The following is a 14,014-nucleotide window of genomic DNA, read 5'->3' on the forward strand; positions in this document are numbered from 1 at the left end:
AATTGCAGTGCATTTATAAACATCAACAGGAGTCACAGTGACAAAACGTTTGGGCACATATGTATGTCAGTGGTATGCGGCGGGTTAATTGCAAGAAAGGGATAATTAAAAAAAAAAAGGGAGAGAGAGAGAGAGAGAGAGAACAAATATTATAATAAACGTTTAACAACAAACACTGTATTTAAATCTTCATCTGTGGGGATTTTTTTCTTGTGGCTTTTCTGTCTTGTGGAAACTATTTGAGTCATTCAAAAACTCCCATACATTTCAGCTCTTGCACTTTATGATGCTTATTCCATACAGTTATAGTTCTGTAACCTAATTCCCAATCTTTTATTGTTTTGTGTCAGGTTACCTCCCGGACTGGCAGTGGGACATGTAGGGAGGGTGTGTGGCAAGCATGGTGGTTGCTCGTCATGGCGGACACCCAACGCCAACACCACCACACTAGTAACACCACCACCTCGTGCCACAGAATCCCAAGCATCAAGGCTGTGATAATCAAGGATCTGAAGATAACATATAGAGATAGGGCCATAGTTGGGTCAGAGGATAATTTATAGAGGTAGATCTGACACTGTGGCCCTGGGAGATGATTTATAGAGATAGAGGCAATACAGGTAGTTGATCTAAAATTACGGTATATATATTATTGTTTGCAGCTCATCTTAGTAGTTCAGAAGTTCAAAGAGGGGATTATTATTCATAGCAGGAAAATATAGAATCCCAGGAAGTGTTCATCTTTAAATTGGTGAAGCATCCATGTTGCTCAAGATATAGAAAGTGAATAGATGGTAAATTGTCAAAAAATAATTTTTAGATAGATATCACAAGCTTTATAAATCAGTCTTTCACCAAGAACCACCACCAACAAGCTCATTCATTGCCAAATTAGAATATTAGAAGTACTGTACATGGCTGACTGTCACATCATCAAGTCAATCCAGTGAGCCACAAAAAAAAAAAAAGAAAAAAGAAAAAAAAAAGACTCCCCCCACCCCTTGTGAACTGTGCAGCCCCAAGGTATTCAGGATTGTTCGACGAAGATTGCGGCCTGACCGCAGCCGCCTCAGAGCAAAGATGGCGGCTGTGGAGGGTCAGGCCACACAGTTGGATTTCCACCAGGCCATGGAAGACTTCAAGACAATGTTTCCTGATGTGGATGCAGATGTCATTGAGGTAAGACCCTTGTAAATGATCGCCATCCCACCATCTTGAATTCTGATCTGCAACAAAAGATTAATGTAGAGCATTCCTTAGACATGCCAGGGAAAATGGATGTAGAGTCACGGTATTGTCATATTCTGCTACTGAGTTATGGGAAGTAAGCTGCAAAAGGTGGAAATGTTGGGCAAGATGGGGTGGACAAACTATAGTTAACAGTGGTTTGTTCAGTGCTTTCCACATCATGTCTTATTTTCTTAACATATGTTAGTGATGATATTTTTTAATAAGGAAACAATTTTTAATAGTCTGGAGTTGCACTTAATAATTGTGTGTCATACAATATGCGTTTCTTATTCTCTGTAAGCAAGATAATCTCAGTACTTTTCAGGTGGTGATCATGTTTAGATTTTTTTCTACAGCATTGCCAGACTGCGCTGACTGTGATTAGGATTAGAGATGTACCGATGTATCGGTATTGGTGTCGGTATCTGTGGTATCAGTCCATTTTTAGAGTATCGGTATCAGCTGATTTTCTGCCGATACTACCAATATGTAAAAGGAATTTTGTGCATAGCATATCATTCACTGGAAGTTATTTTGCTAAATAGAATTTGGATGTTTTATAGGGATCAAAAATAAATTATTGGTAATATCCAATTATTTAGTACAGTATCATATTATTTTGAGTACATGGTGCATAGTAATACAGTACATTCTTTGGTAATGAGCCACATCTGCCACCATGGACATGTACGAGACAGGTTGGTAGCCTCACATCAGCGGCTCAGGGCCCTGCCACAGCCTTCAGACAGCATGCACCACCCTCCCTCACTGGTATTGGTATCGGTATGAGTAGTAGTATCAGTATCAGTCCAATTTTGTATCGGTATCGGTCAAAATTTTGGCGTCGATACATCTCTAATTAGGATTAATTTTTTTTCCAGAGTGCATGATTGCTGTTATATGTGATATGCACTTCTTTTTAATGTGTGTATTTCATCCCATAGTGGTAGGTGGGGGTGCTCACCCTCCACTCACTCGATGTAGAACAGCTTTGGGTGTTTGCCCATTCCTCTCTTCCTTCCTTCCACTTCTGTCTTTCTTTCCTTCATTCTTTCCTCGTCCATCTGCCTACAGGTGACTTCACACTCCCTCTTCTGTCTCTCTCTCCTTCATTCTTTCCTATTCCTTCTGCCTATGGGTGACTCTGCATTGAGTGACAAGCCAAATGGTTTCCTGTACACCAGGAAACCATTTACCAAGCTGAATAGTAACCATACAACAAAATTATGGCACCTGGTGGTTTAGTGGGTAATCAAGGCATTCTAATTGGATTGAGCCTGTGCAGGTTTATATCCAAGGGGTGGTTGGGGTTTATTGCTCACGTAATGCCACTCAGGGATCAGTGAGGCAGGCCACTCTCATCTTAAATGTCAGGACCAACTTGCCTAGCCCTGGGCTCCTACACTCCTCATAAGGTGGCATAGATTTGGATGGATGGATGGATGGATGTATTTCATCCCTGATCCATGATATATTCATGAGTCTTTGCTCTGATCACTATTTCTCAGACTGTGATATTTTGCAACCAGGCTGTGCTGCGTGCCAACCAGGGTGCAGTACATGAGACCATAGACCAGCTACTGACCATGACCACTGACACTGAGACCCGGGAGGAGGAGGGGCCGACAGTGGGAGGGGGGCAGTTGGCACCTCATGGAGGAGGTGCCAGTAATGAGCTGCCACCCTCCTATGCGCTCTCTGCCACACCCCCACCCAGCTACCACCAGGCTGTTCCCTCGCCTAATCGATCTCCACTGTGAGTATCACTGTTTAGATTCAGGTATATTGTTATGCAATATCAAGCATAGGGGAAGTTTTAGTTGCAGGTATGTAAGTGCAGTTTTGCAACCAGATATAAATGTCAGGCATTAAAATCATAATCATCATTATCATCATCACCACTTTCACCATCACCACCTTTTGTCATATTGATTTTACTTTTCACTAATGTGTAAGGTGGGAGGAATCCAGGAAAAAGGAAAAGTACTGTAAGACAACAAGAGAGCGATCAGCAGAATGCTCAGTAAAAGTAACCATAAAATTGACCATGCATTCAATCATTCAGTTAATATTCAAGCCGTCTCGATTTTTGGCTCCACCTCACAAACTAATCAGTCCACACACAAATGTGTTTCATATTGCCTATGAGGCTGAGATAATTCTGTTGACTGCCAAGTTAAAAAGGGGTTGAAACCCTTGTCATGAAAATACTCTATGTACTTCATCCACTTCATCCATCTTTTTCTGTGGTGCTGGAGAGGGAGACTTCTCTTGGTGGTACCAAAATACCCCAGCCTAGCAGCTGTGCCTGTTGCACAAACATCCATCAGCTCCCTTGCTCTGCCCCAGAAGGAGGATGGTACCAGGTTGCCGGAGAATTGCAACTTCAATCTGCAGCCCATTGGGTTCACATCTAGATAAGCCTGGGGTCACAACAACATGAACATCAACAACAATAGTAACAGTCCTTTTTTTTTTTTTTTTCAGTTGTCACTTTTTTTGTTTCCTCAGTTTCCATACCTCTCTTATTCATACATTCAGTTACCTTATCATTTTACATTCTTTTTGGCATTTCATACTTTCTTGTATCTTCAACCTAACTTGCTCATGTATACCCCTGTCTTTAATGAATAGATGTGTAGTAGGTGGTTGACTGTAGCAGTAGGTGTATGACTGCTACTGACCTAGGAGTTATATAGTACATAATTGAAGTGGGCCTACAAGCTTGGTAAATCCATGCAAATACAGTTTTCACACTTAGTCCTAGGGGAGTGAGCATGAAAGTAGAAGAGTCACTGCATGATGGTTTTGTGATCCCCACTCTAATATATGGACACGGAGCTTGGACTTTTTTGGAAAGGCACGTCTGTAGAGAGAAGAGTGGAAATGAGTTACTTTTGAGAAGTACATGGAATTACATGGAGAAACACACAAAGAAGTGAAGGAGTCTTACGAGGTTGATGTGGATGTACTGAAAAGCATTAGGAGAAATACCATACCTTAGATGGTTAGACCACATGATGACTGGAGAATGAAAACTTGACTAGGAGAATGTACTGTGTATAAGGTAGGTGGAGGTGGGAGGGGAAGGGAGAGACAGTGGATAAGATGGGGGGATTGGGGTAGAGTTATATGAATGAGGTGTGTGTGTGTATGTGTGAGTTGGAGAGAGGATGCCCTGATGATTAAAGACTGAATGATGTGAAGGTAATTGGTTTGTGGTGGCCTCTTCTGTGACCAAGGCATGTGGCTATAAGTACACAGATAAAGGCCTGGAACTTGGCCACATGTACACTGATTGAAATACGAAGCTGATATTCACGTACACATTAACTTCCTCATACACATTTCTTACTGTTTTGATGTGATAATAGCAGGTATCCCAGGGGCAGGGAAATGGAGAATGTTGTTGTTGTAACCTCAGGCTTATATAGACCCGAACCCAATTGACTGCAGGAATCTGCATTTTTGCCAAGTACTCTCAGAGACATTTATTGAAATTACTGTATATTGAAGCTTTGTGTGTGTTGTGAGAATGAGTTACATATAAAGTGTCCTTGGGTGTGATGGGCGGCATTACATAAGGGCAGAGTTGATTGTTACCTTGCCTGGACAGAGTCCGACAAGGTATTGTTTTTGGTTGAGTTTGTTTGTTTGTTTGCTTCTTTGTTTGTTAGCAACATTATGGAAAAATGGCTGAATGATATTACATGAAACTATCAGGATATGTGGGCACTGGTCCCCCAAAAAAGTACAGTAATTAAATTTTGGAGGTAATCGTGTGACCTTGAAAGGTCAAAATCATGGTCACTGATTTTCAGAGGGCTATAACTTGAAAATGGTTGAGAATAGAGAGATTTACTATTAGAAACATACAGGAACTCGTAATATAGGCTTTCATTTGGCAGCAAGACCTTTGACATTGAATGACCTTGAAATGTCAAACTCAAGGTCAGGGATATTCAGGGGACCATAACTTGAAACTGGTTGAAGATATATATTTACTTTTATCTACATACAGGAAATCCCATATGGGTTTTTAATTGGTACCTTGACCTTTGACCATAAGTGGCCTTGAAAAGTCAAATTCAAAGTTACGCATAATCTGGGGGCTATAGCTCGAAACTCACTGAAGATATATTTACTGTTATCAAGTTATAGGAAGTCTCATATGGGCTTTCATTTGGCAGCATGACTTTTGACCTTGAGTGACATTGAAAGGTCAAATGCAAGATCATGGATTTTCAGAGGGCATAACTTGAAAACAGTTATGTCATTACCCTAGACTTTAATTGTGCACTGAAGCTAAATGGCAGAAACAAGTCAGTATACAGTACTGTATAATAGCAATAAAATAACTGCTGTCGGGCGAGGTTTGTTGTACCTGGCACCAGGGTTGGGTCAATTCAACTTTTATCAGTGCCAATTCAAATACAGTTCATTACAAAACTGAATATATCAATTCAATTCAGATCCAATTCAGAAGAATTGATACCTTTAATCAATTCCATTTCACGTCAGTTCGCATCTTTTTCCATTCAGTTCAATTCCAATTCATCTCGTTCTATTCTTTACTTTTTATTATTTCTGCTATTGTACGTACATGGAAAAATTATGATCTTTAGTAGGCCTTACCATTTTATCTCCGTACTGATACATGTGGGTACATAAAGTAAAACAGTCAGTAGCTGCATTCTATATTATTGTAGATAAACTAAAAAAATATCAATACCTGCATTATAACTTAAGTAAGTTACTTTTATTCATCAATTTCCTCATGATCTGAAAGCTATCTATCTATCTATCTATAGCCCGACGCCCTAATCCCGCAAAGGGTGGCCGCAGACAAAACGCCTCCAAGTCACTCTGTCACCCACCATTTGACTCCCCTCCCCCCAACTCACCCCCCCCTCCCTCATATACCTCTCAACTCCATCCCTCCACCTCATCCTCGGTCTACCCCTCCCTCTCCCCCCCTCCACCTCACCTACATACACCCTCTTAGTCAGTCTTTCATTCTCCATCCTCTCCACATGTCCAAACCACCTCAGTGTATTTCTCCTAATCTTTTCAACCACATCCACATCTACCCCACAACGTTCCTTCACTTCTTCATTCGTCAACCTGTCCCTCCATGTCACTCCACATGCTCCTCTCAAGTAACTCATTTCCACTGCTCTCACTCTTGACTTGTTCCCCTCTTGCAAGGTCCACGCCTTGCTTCCATACGTCAGAGTAGGGATCACAATACCATCATTCAGGGACTTCTTAACTTCCATACTCACCTCCCTATTTCTCATCACTGCTTTCAGTGTGCCAACAACCTTCCTTCCCTGCTGTACCCTTTCACGTACTTCATCCCCCAAAGTTCCATCCTTACTCATCACACTACCCAAGTACTTGAATGCACTCACATTCTCCATATCCTCACCATCCAACCTCACTGCACACTCTGTGACTTCATTCCTCTCAAACACCATAACTTTACTTTTGTTTACATTAACTTTCAGCTTCCTCCTCCTACACACTGTCCCAAAATCATTCACCAAACCTTGCAACTCCCATTCATCTTCACTCAACAATACTGTATCATCAGCAAACAGCAACACCGGAAGCTTCCAAATCTCACCCTCATTCATTAGGGCCACCCCCACATCCACTGCCCTACCTTGTACCTCCTTTACGACCCCATCCATATATATATTAAACAGCCATGGAGACATCACACACCCCTGTTTCAGTCCCACATTGAGATCAAAGAACTCACTCAGCTCACCATCCACTCGCACCGTAGCCCTAGCTCCCTCATACATACTCTTCACAGCACTCAAGAATTTCCCCTCCACTCCATATATTCTTAATACCTTCCACATACCTTTCCTATCTATTCTGTCATAAGCTTTCTCCAAGTCCATGAAGGCAGCGTACACTTTCCTTCCCTTCTCTAGATACTTCTCCACTAAACATCTTAGAACAAATATCTGATCTACACACCCTTTTCCCTTCCTAAATCCCCCTTGTTCTTCTCCAACTAGCTCCTCTGTCATATGCCTAACCCTATCAATGAGTATTCTACCATATATTTTACCAGTCACACTAAGAAGGCAAATACCCCTATGGTTACCACATACTTCTCTCTCCCCTTTTCCTTTGTACAGAGGAACAATTATACCTGATTTCCAGTCCTCTGGAACCCTTCCCTCTTCCCAAGCCAATCTACACAACTTCCATATCCACTCCACAACAATCTCACCCCCATACCTAAGCATTTCACCACACACTCCATCAATTCCTGGGGCCTTTCCCAGCTTAATCTTCTTCATCGCTTCCACTACTTCCGACCTACTGATCTCTTCCTCCCTCCTCTCATCTCTTCTTCTCCCAGCCATTCCCCAACCACTTATACTCACACTGCTCTCACTCTCTACATTCAACAAATCCTCAAAGTGCTCCTTCCATCTCCTCAATTTCTCTCTCTTCTCCACCAACAATCTATTATTCCTATCTTTCACTCCCCTACTATTTCCCCTTTCACACTGCCTTACTTTCTTTACCTCCTTCCAAAACAATTTCTTACTCTCCCTCCATTTCACACTCAAATTCCTCCCAAACTCTTCATCCACTTTCTTTTTACTCTCCTTCACCAGTCTCTTAACCTCCCTTCTCCTGCTCACATATACCTCTCTCTTCTCTCTCTCATCTTCTCCCCTACCTCTACTCGCCAACCATTCACCATATGCCTTCTTCTTTTGTTCCACAGCTCGTTTCACCTCATCATTCCACCATGCTGTCCCTTGCACACCCTTGCATCTCCTCCTCACTCCACAAACCGCCTCACACGCTCATTTTGCTTATTATATGTTCTGGTGTTCACACGGTTTTTCTTTAGTTATGATTAAGTGAAATACACATTATAGTCTATAGTTGAGAATACTCTGGATTACACTTGATCATCATTAGTTGCCCAAAACGACTGTCACTTAGGTTGCACCTTTCTGGCTTGAAAAATTTTCCAGCAACGGAGAACAGCCGTTCTACAGGTGCTGATGTAGCAGGGATAGCCAAGTACTGTACAAGTTATCGATGCTAGGGCTAATATGAGGAAACTTTCGTGTGCACTTGATGACTGAAAATCTGACTCAGTGAAGTGCAAAAAAAATGTACCCGTACATGGCTGAAGTTTGCTGAAAAAGAAAACTCACGCATGTCTCAGTCAACCATTATGTTGTTGTACCGCATCACGCATTTTAATTGACTGAAGCATCAGTTCACATAAATTCATTGACATCAGTTCCAAATCAATTCAATTCTTTTCCGGTATCCACATTCTTCAGTTCAGTTCCAATTCATGTATTTTTTCAATCAATTCAAATTCAATTCCAATTCAATTCCTATTTGACCCCATGTCTGCCTGGCACCATTTGTTTAATGTTGCTTTTTGTGTCACTGTGGAAAGCGAAGAGTGATGGCCACATTGTAGTTTGGCTATGGAAACTTGTATCTCTCAGAAAAGTTGTTGTATGTAACTGAATTACTGAAATCGTTCGATAAGAACCATTGTTTTTTGGCTAATGTGATTAAGATGATTCAAACATTTTCCAAAGTTCCCATTCTAGCCCTGTTTAAAAAATGTACCCCCACCAGACATCTGCATAAAAACACACTGATTATCTTTAAGAATGAGAAATAATGAATGAATAAGAATATAATGGTAATGAGTGGTCAGTAAGTGGAATTTATACTTGCCTCTTTAGGACTGAAGCCAGGCATCAGAGCCCACCAAGTCATTCCCTGGATTCGTCAGAAGCGAGTGTTTTGAATTTTGGTAGGGAAAAATTGGCTGTTGATCAGCTATTTTGTTGTGCAAAATGGGTTGAGGTAGAGGTAAACAGTGCTGTGTGAGAAGTGACCAACACAAAGCGAGGGTCTGCTTTGTGTATTTGTGGTTTGTGCCAATGTTGGAGCAGTGTTACATTCAAAAGTTGTTGTTACATGTACAGTATGTTTTTTTTTTTTTTTTTTTTTGGTGGTGGTGGTGTAGCATAAACTTGCAAGAATTGGGTAGATCTTATACTGATGCAGTTGACTGTGTGCCTTTTAGGTTCATGTCATTGTGTCCTGGTGCTGGTTATATTCGCTAGTGTTTTTTTTGCACATCCTGTAATTAGCTTATTCTTAAGGCGTTATTCTGTACTTTGTGGGGTTGCAACCAATATAATTGGGACTCAGCTTGATCTCACTTAAATTATGTTGTGTGGATGAATTGCTTTAACCCCTTAACCGCGGGGTGTCACTTTCATGACACTTGGGAGCAAGGGATCATACCGCAGGGCGTCACTTTTGTGATTCTGTGTTATTTTGAATTCACCCTGGCTTTGAAGTGGGGGCTTGTATCATCTATCAGTGCTGCCAATGTCCAACACTAGTCAGCACTCCTAATCTCATCTATACTCCCATTCATTGTTGACAATTTAGCCATTTCTCCCCGTTCTTGACTCCCCTCCCTACCCCCCCCTCCATTACCCTATCCTCTCGCCTGCCCGGCCGTGCTACGCTAAGTAAATCTTCCCTGGAATTTTTCACTGATTTCATCCATTGAAATAAGCCCTATGCCCTATTCTTATACCAAATAATATATACAAGAAAGAAATAAGGTAAGTGAGAGTGCCATACACCTGGAATTGGCTAATTATCACCTGACAACACCTCACGTTCTCTCATTCGCTAATTTTCACTGTTTATTTCCCCTTGAAATATGCCATATAATCTATTTTCGTAATAAATATACATATAAGGAGGGAAGGGAGAAGCCTAAGTGATATTTACATTCACCTGGAACTACCTAATTTTTAATGTATTGTCTAGATTTCCTGCCAATCATATCACTGCTATATATTAGCTGCTGTCAAGAGGCTAACGTTGGCAGTAATGCATTTCTCTAGGTAGGCCACCACCCCGGCCCACCCTTATCAGTTCACTCTCATCTTCCAATGTGAAGGTACGTCTGTTTGCTCTTGCTAACTTCAGGCACTTTTCACCCCCATGCAAAGGGCCCTGTGACCTTTACCCCCTACTAAACCTCGTGTGGAAAGAGGTAAAGGGCTGACAATTGATAAAAGAGTGACTACGATCTTTCTATTGAGTAAAACAGTGCAAGTGGAATTGTAAATAATGTGTAAACAGCAAGTGAAAGTAATGAATGTAAATATACGTGAACAGTGGAAAATAGTCTTATAAGTTACTTCAAGTGACAGTGCATAACAGTGTAACTAAAATAGAAATGTAAATAACGTAAATAAAATAGAGAACGTAAATAGAAATGTAAATGAGTAGTATTATAAGAATATGAGTATATACCCTAGGAGTAATGAAAGTGAAAGTTTCACTCTAGCATGTCTGAATACTATGAGTTATGAGAGTGAAGGTGAAAGTGACATTCACTCTCAGTGCTAGTATACAGGACGAGAAAGTGAATGCTACGTATTTTACTGAAAGAAATTGAATCCCTACATTGACAATAAACTAATACTACTGAAGGAAACTTATGGATAAAGACTGTAGATATATATAAGTGTTATATAGTAATAGAAATATAAAGTGTGAGGGGTTTTATGAATAATAAATGACAGAATACCAACAGCGAACTAGTGCAAGTGGGAAGGTCATACGCGCTCGTAATTTTCATTGCTTTCACAGTGTTTTTTATTTGGAGTATGGATCCCAAACTACTTGATAATCATAGAATAATGTTTATAGTGTTAATATCTGGCTGTGGTAATCAGATTACGGGTTGTCGGGAAGTGTAAAGTGGAGACTTCGTTTCCCAACTTCAGAGGTCTCCACAAGTCCTACAGTAATCGACGAAGGCTCAACAAATATCCCAGGAGAAAGCTGAAGGTATGCCATGTGCTTATTTAATTTTAATATTCTAGGACTAATGACTGATTTTTGGCAAATATTTTTTGAGAGTCTGTCAGAGCCCGAATAACCCCGCGGGAGACGCAAAACATTGGGAAACATGCCCGCAGTGTAAGGGTTAAAGACATTTCTCAGAGATGTTTGCTGTTCTGCAAAGATGATAACTGTGAGTTTCCAATTTGTCAGGTTTATGAGAAACCATTGTATTGATAATATTTTAATGTTTACAAAAAGTTGTATGTGTATCCAGAGTAAGTTCAAGAATTCTAGAGGATAATTCCAAAGGGAGTGACTAATTAAATAGGGTGACTTTAGAGTAGTGGTAGGTGGTGGCAACCATCATCCACTCACTTGATGTAGTGCTGCCTACTTCCTTAGCCATTATCATTCTTTTTCTGTGCCTACCCTCCTCTCTTCCTATTTCTCCCATCTTTCCTGTCACTTCTTATTGTTTATTTTTCCTTCACAGGTGGCTTTACATTGAGTGACAAGCTAAATGGTTTCCTGAAAGCCAAAAAACCATTTGCAATGCTGAGTAGTAACCATATAACTAAACCATACGTGCTCCCTACGTGTCAGTAAGTGGGTTGATGGAGGGTTAGTGCCTCTCCCCGTAAAACAAATAACTCAAAGTCAAATGGCCACCTTTTACGGGATTATGGCATCTGCCAATAGATAGATAGGCTTTAGAGTGTTATTAAGATTCATGTCTGTCTGATGTGAAGAATGTGATGATTATTTTTTTACCTATTTATTATTATTATTTTTTTTTGTGAAGTGGTCATTCTGTTTTATTTAACCTGTGGAGAGCGACCATGCTTCCATAGGTACCAGGCGTCAAGCAACGATTTGGCTGAAATTTCGAGTCTTACAGAATTGAATGAAACACACATCATCGTCTTGGACATGTTCGCGCACATCCAGCAATATATAAATATGACCTCATAAAGTCACGTGGTGGTGAGGTGAAATGGCCGGAAGATGAACAGCTGGTGGCGCGAGCAACCCACCATCCGCAGTGATTGAGGTAGGTCATTGTCCGAGAAAAACAGCCTACATTTACCATGGCCTTGGCAAAGATCACAGAATTACTGTATCATCAACTTTCTCTCTCTCTCTCTCTCTCTCTCTCTCTCTCTCTTTCCAAGAGAGGAGGGAGGGAATGGAGAATAGGAGAGAGAGGAGGGAGGGAATGGAGAATAAGAGAGAGAGAGAGGAGGAAGGGAATGGAGAATAAGAGAGAGAGAGGAGGAAGGGAATGGAGAATAAGAGAGAGAGAGGAGGAAGGGAATGGAGAATAAGAGAGAGAGAGGAGGGAGGGAATGGAGAATAAGAGAGAGAGGAGGGAGGGAATGGAGAATAAGAGAGAGAGGAGGGAGGGAATGGAGAATAAGGGAGAGAGGAGGGAGGGAATGGAGAATAAGAGAGAGAAGAGGGAGGGAATGGAGAATAAGAGAGAGAGGAGGGAGGGAATGGAGAATAAGGGAGAGAGGAGGGAGGGAATGGAGAATAAAGGAGAGAGAAGAGGGAGGGAATGGAGAATAAGAGAGAGAAGAGGGACAGATGTTTATGCCTTATCTCTTGACTCAAGGGGACGCTTCTTTGCCATTCCCGTATTTATTCTCTCTCTCTCTCTCTCTCTCATGTGTGTGTGTGTATAGTTCCCCTAGCGCCTGGTGAGGGGTTGGCGGCATCACAGAAGGAAAATTAGTGTGCGCTTCTTCCTGTCCGTGTGTGCGCGCGTATTCTGAGCATATATGGGGCAGTCCGTGGGTGGTATCGAGAGTTGCCGCCTGCCCCTATTTCCCATACAAATTTCAACCACCTTCTGCTTGTGGCGCAGTTTTGGTACACCTTTGAAAATCCCGCTCATTTGAGGCCTATCACTTTCGACTCTGATAAGTCCCAGATGAGGCTTATTGCTGTCAAAGGGTTAAGCAACTCATTTAATGAGTATAAGTATTGTTAAAGGGAAAATGCTCTTCCTACATATTTCATGTTTTTCGTGAAGGTGACAGAAAACGAGTAGGTGGTGTGGACAGGAAAACTCCTCACATAAAAAAAATGGAATTACCCCCAAACAGTTTTGGAAGTACAGTATTAGCAGTGATGAAGTGCTGTGTGGTGAATTTGCATCAGTTTAACATGTGCCTCAAATAATGTTAAGAAAGTAATACTGTATACATCATTGAGGAAATGGTTGGAGGCTAAATATTGGTGTGAGAGTAAAAAAAGAAAAACATAAGAACGATGCACAGGCAATAATGACTGATGAGCTTGCTACTGTAATAACAGTATCTGTTTCAGTTGCTTAAGAATGTTTTAGATAAATTTTGCTTCAGTATTCTCCTCCTGCAAACAGTATCAGTCTTGCTTTGCTTTGTTCCCTCCTAGGAACTTTGCACATCTTTTGCATTTTCATGAATTCTTCAATTTTCAACTTTTTCCTTTAGAAATTGTCAGTTATTTCTCCTAAGTAGCATACAATGAATGGATGAGAAATAGGGCCGTGGAAGAAGTTGAGAGGCGGAAGAGAGAGTTATATGTAGAAAGAAAGAGAGAGGTGAAAAGATTAGTAAGAGAGAGTAAGAAGAGAATGGATGAGGAATTTGGAAGGAATTTGAGTGTAAAGTGGAGGGACTGTAAGAAAATGTTCTGGAAAGAGGTGAAAAGAGTAAGACAGGGTGGAAGTGAAGTTAGCAGGGTAATGAAAGATAAAAATGGTAGATTACTAGTGGAGAAGGGAGAAAAAGTGAGCAGATGGAGAGAACACTTTAAGGAATTGTTGAACATAGAGGATGGAAGTAATGCGAGTATAAGTGGCTGGGGAATGGCGGGGAGAAGGAGGGAGGTGAGAAGACAGGAA

The 14,014-nt window shown here is 41.1% G+C and overlaps 1 protein-coding gene across 1 annotated transcript in view; it reads left to right on the plus strand.

The window, feature by feature from the left end:
• Positions 1–354: 354 nt before the first annotated feature.
• LOC145394066 (CUE domain-containing protein 1) overlaps positions 355–14,014 on the plus strand; it is a 96,521-nt gene continuing 82,861 nt past the window's right edge. Inside the window, exons 1-2 of the mRNA XM_080268034.1 lie at positions 355–1,179; positions 2,760–2,986. Coding sequence (XP_080124160.1) covers positions 1,081–1,179; positions 2,760–2,986 — 326 coding nt within the window. The 5' untranslated portion in view covers positions 355–1,080. The remainder of the gene's footprint in view (positions 1,180–2,759; positions 2,987–14,014) is intronic.

The sequence above is a fragment of the Coenobita brevimanus genome, chromosome 26, assembly GCF_032717465.1.
Source record: "Coenobita brevimanus isolate Jiangsu-jjx chromosome 26, ASM3271746v2, whole genome shotgun sequence".
Lineage (NCBI taxonomy): Eukaryota > Metazoa > Arthropoda > Malacostraca > Decapoda > Coenobitidae > Coenobita > Coenobita brevimanus.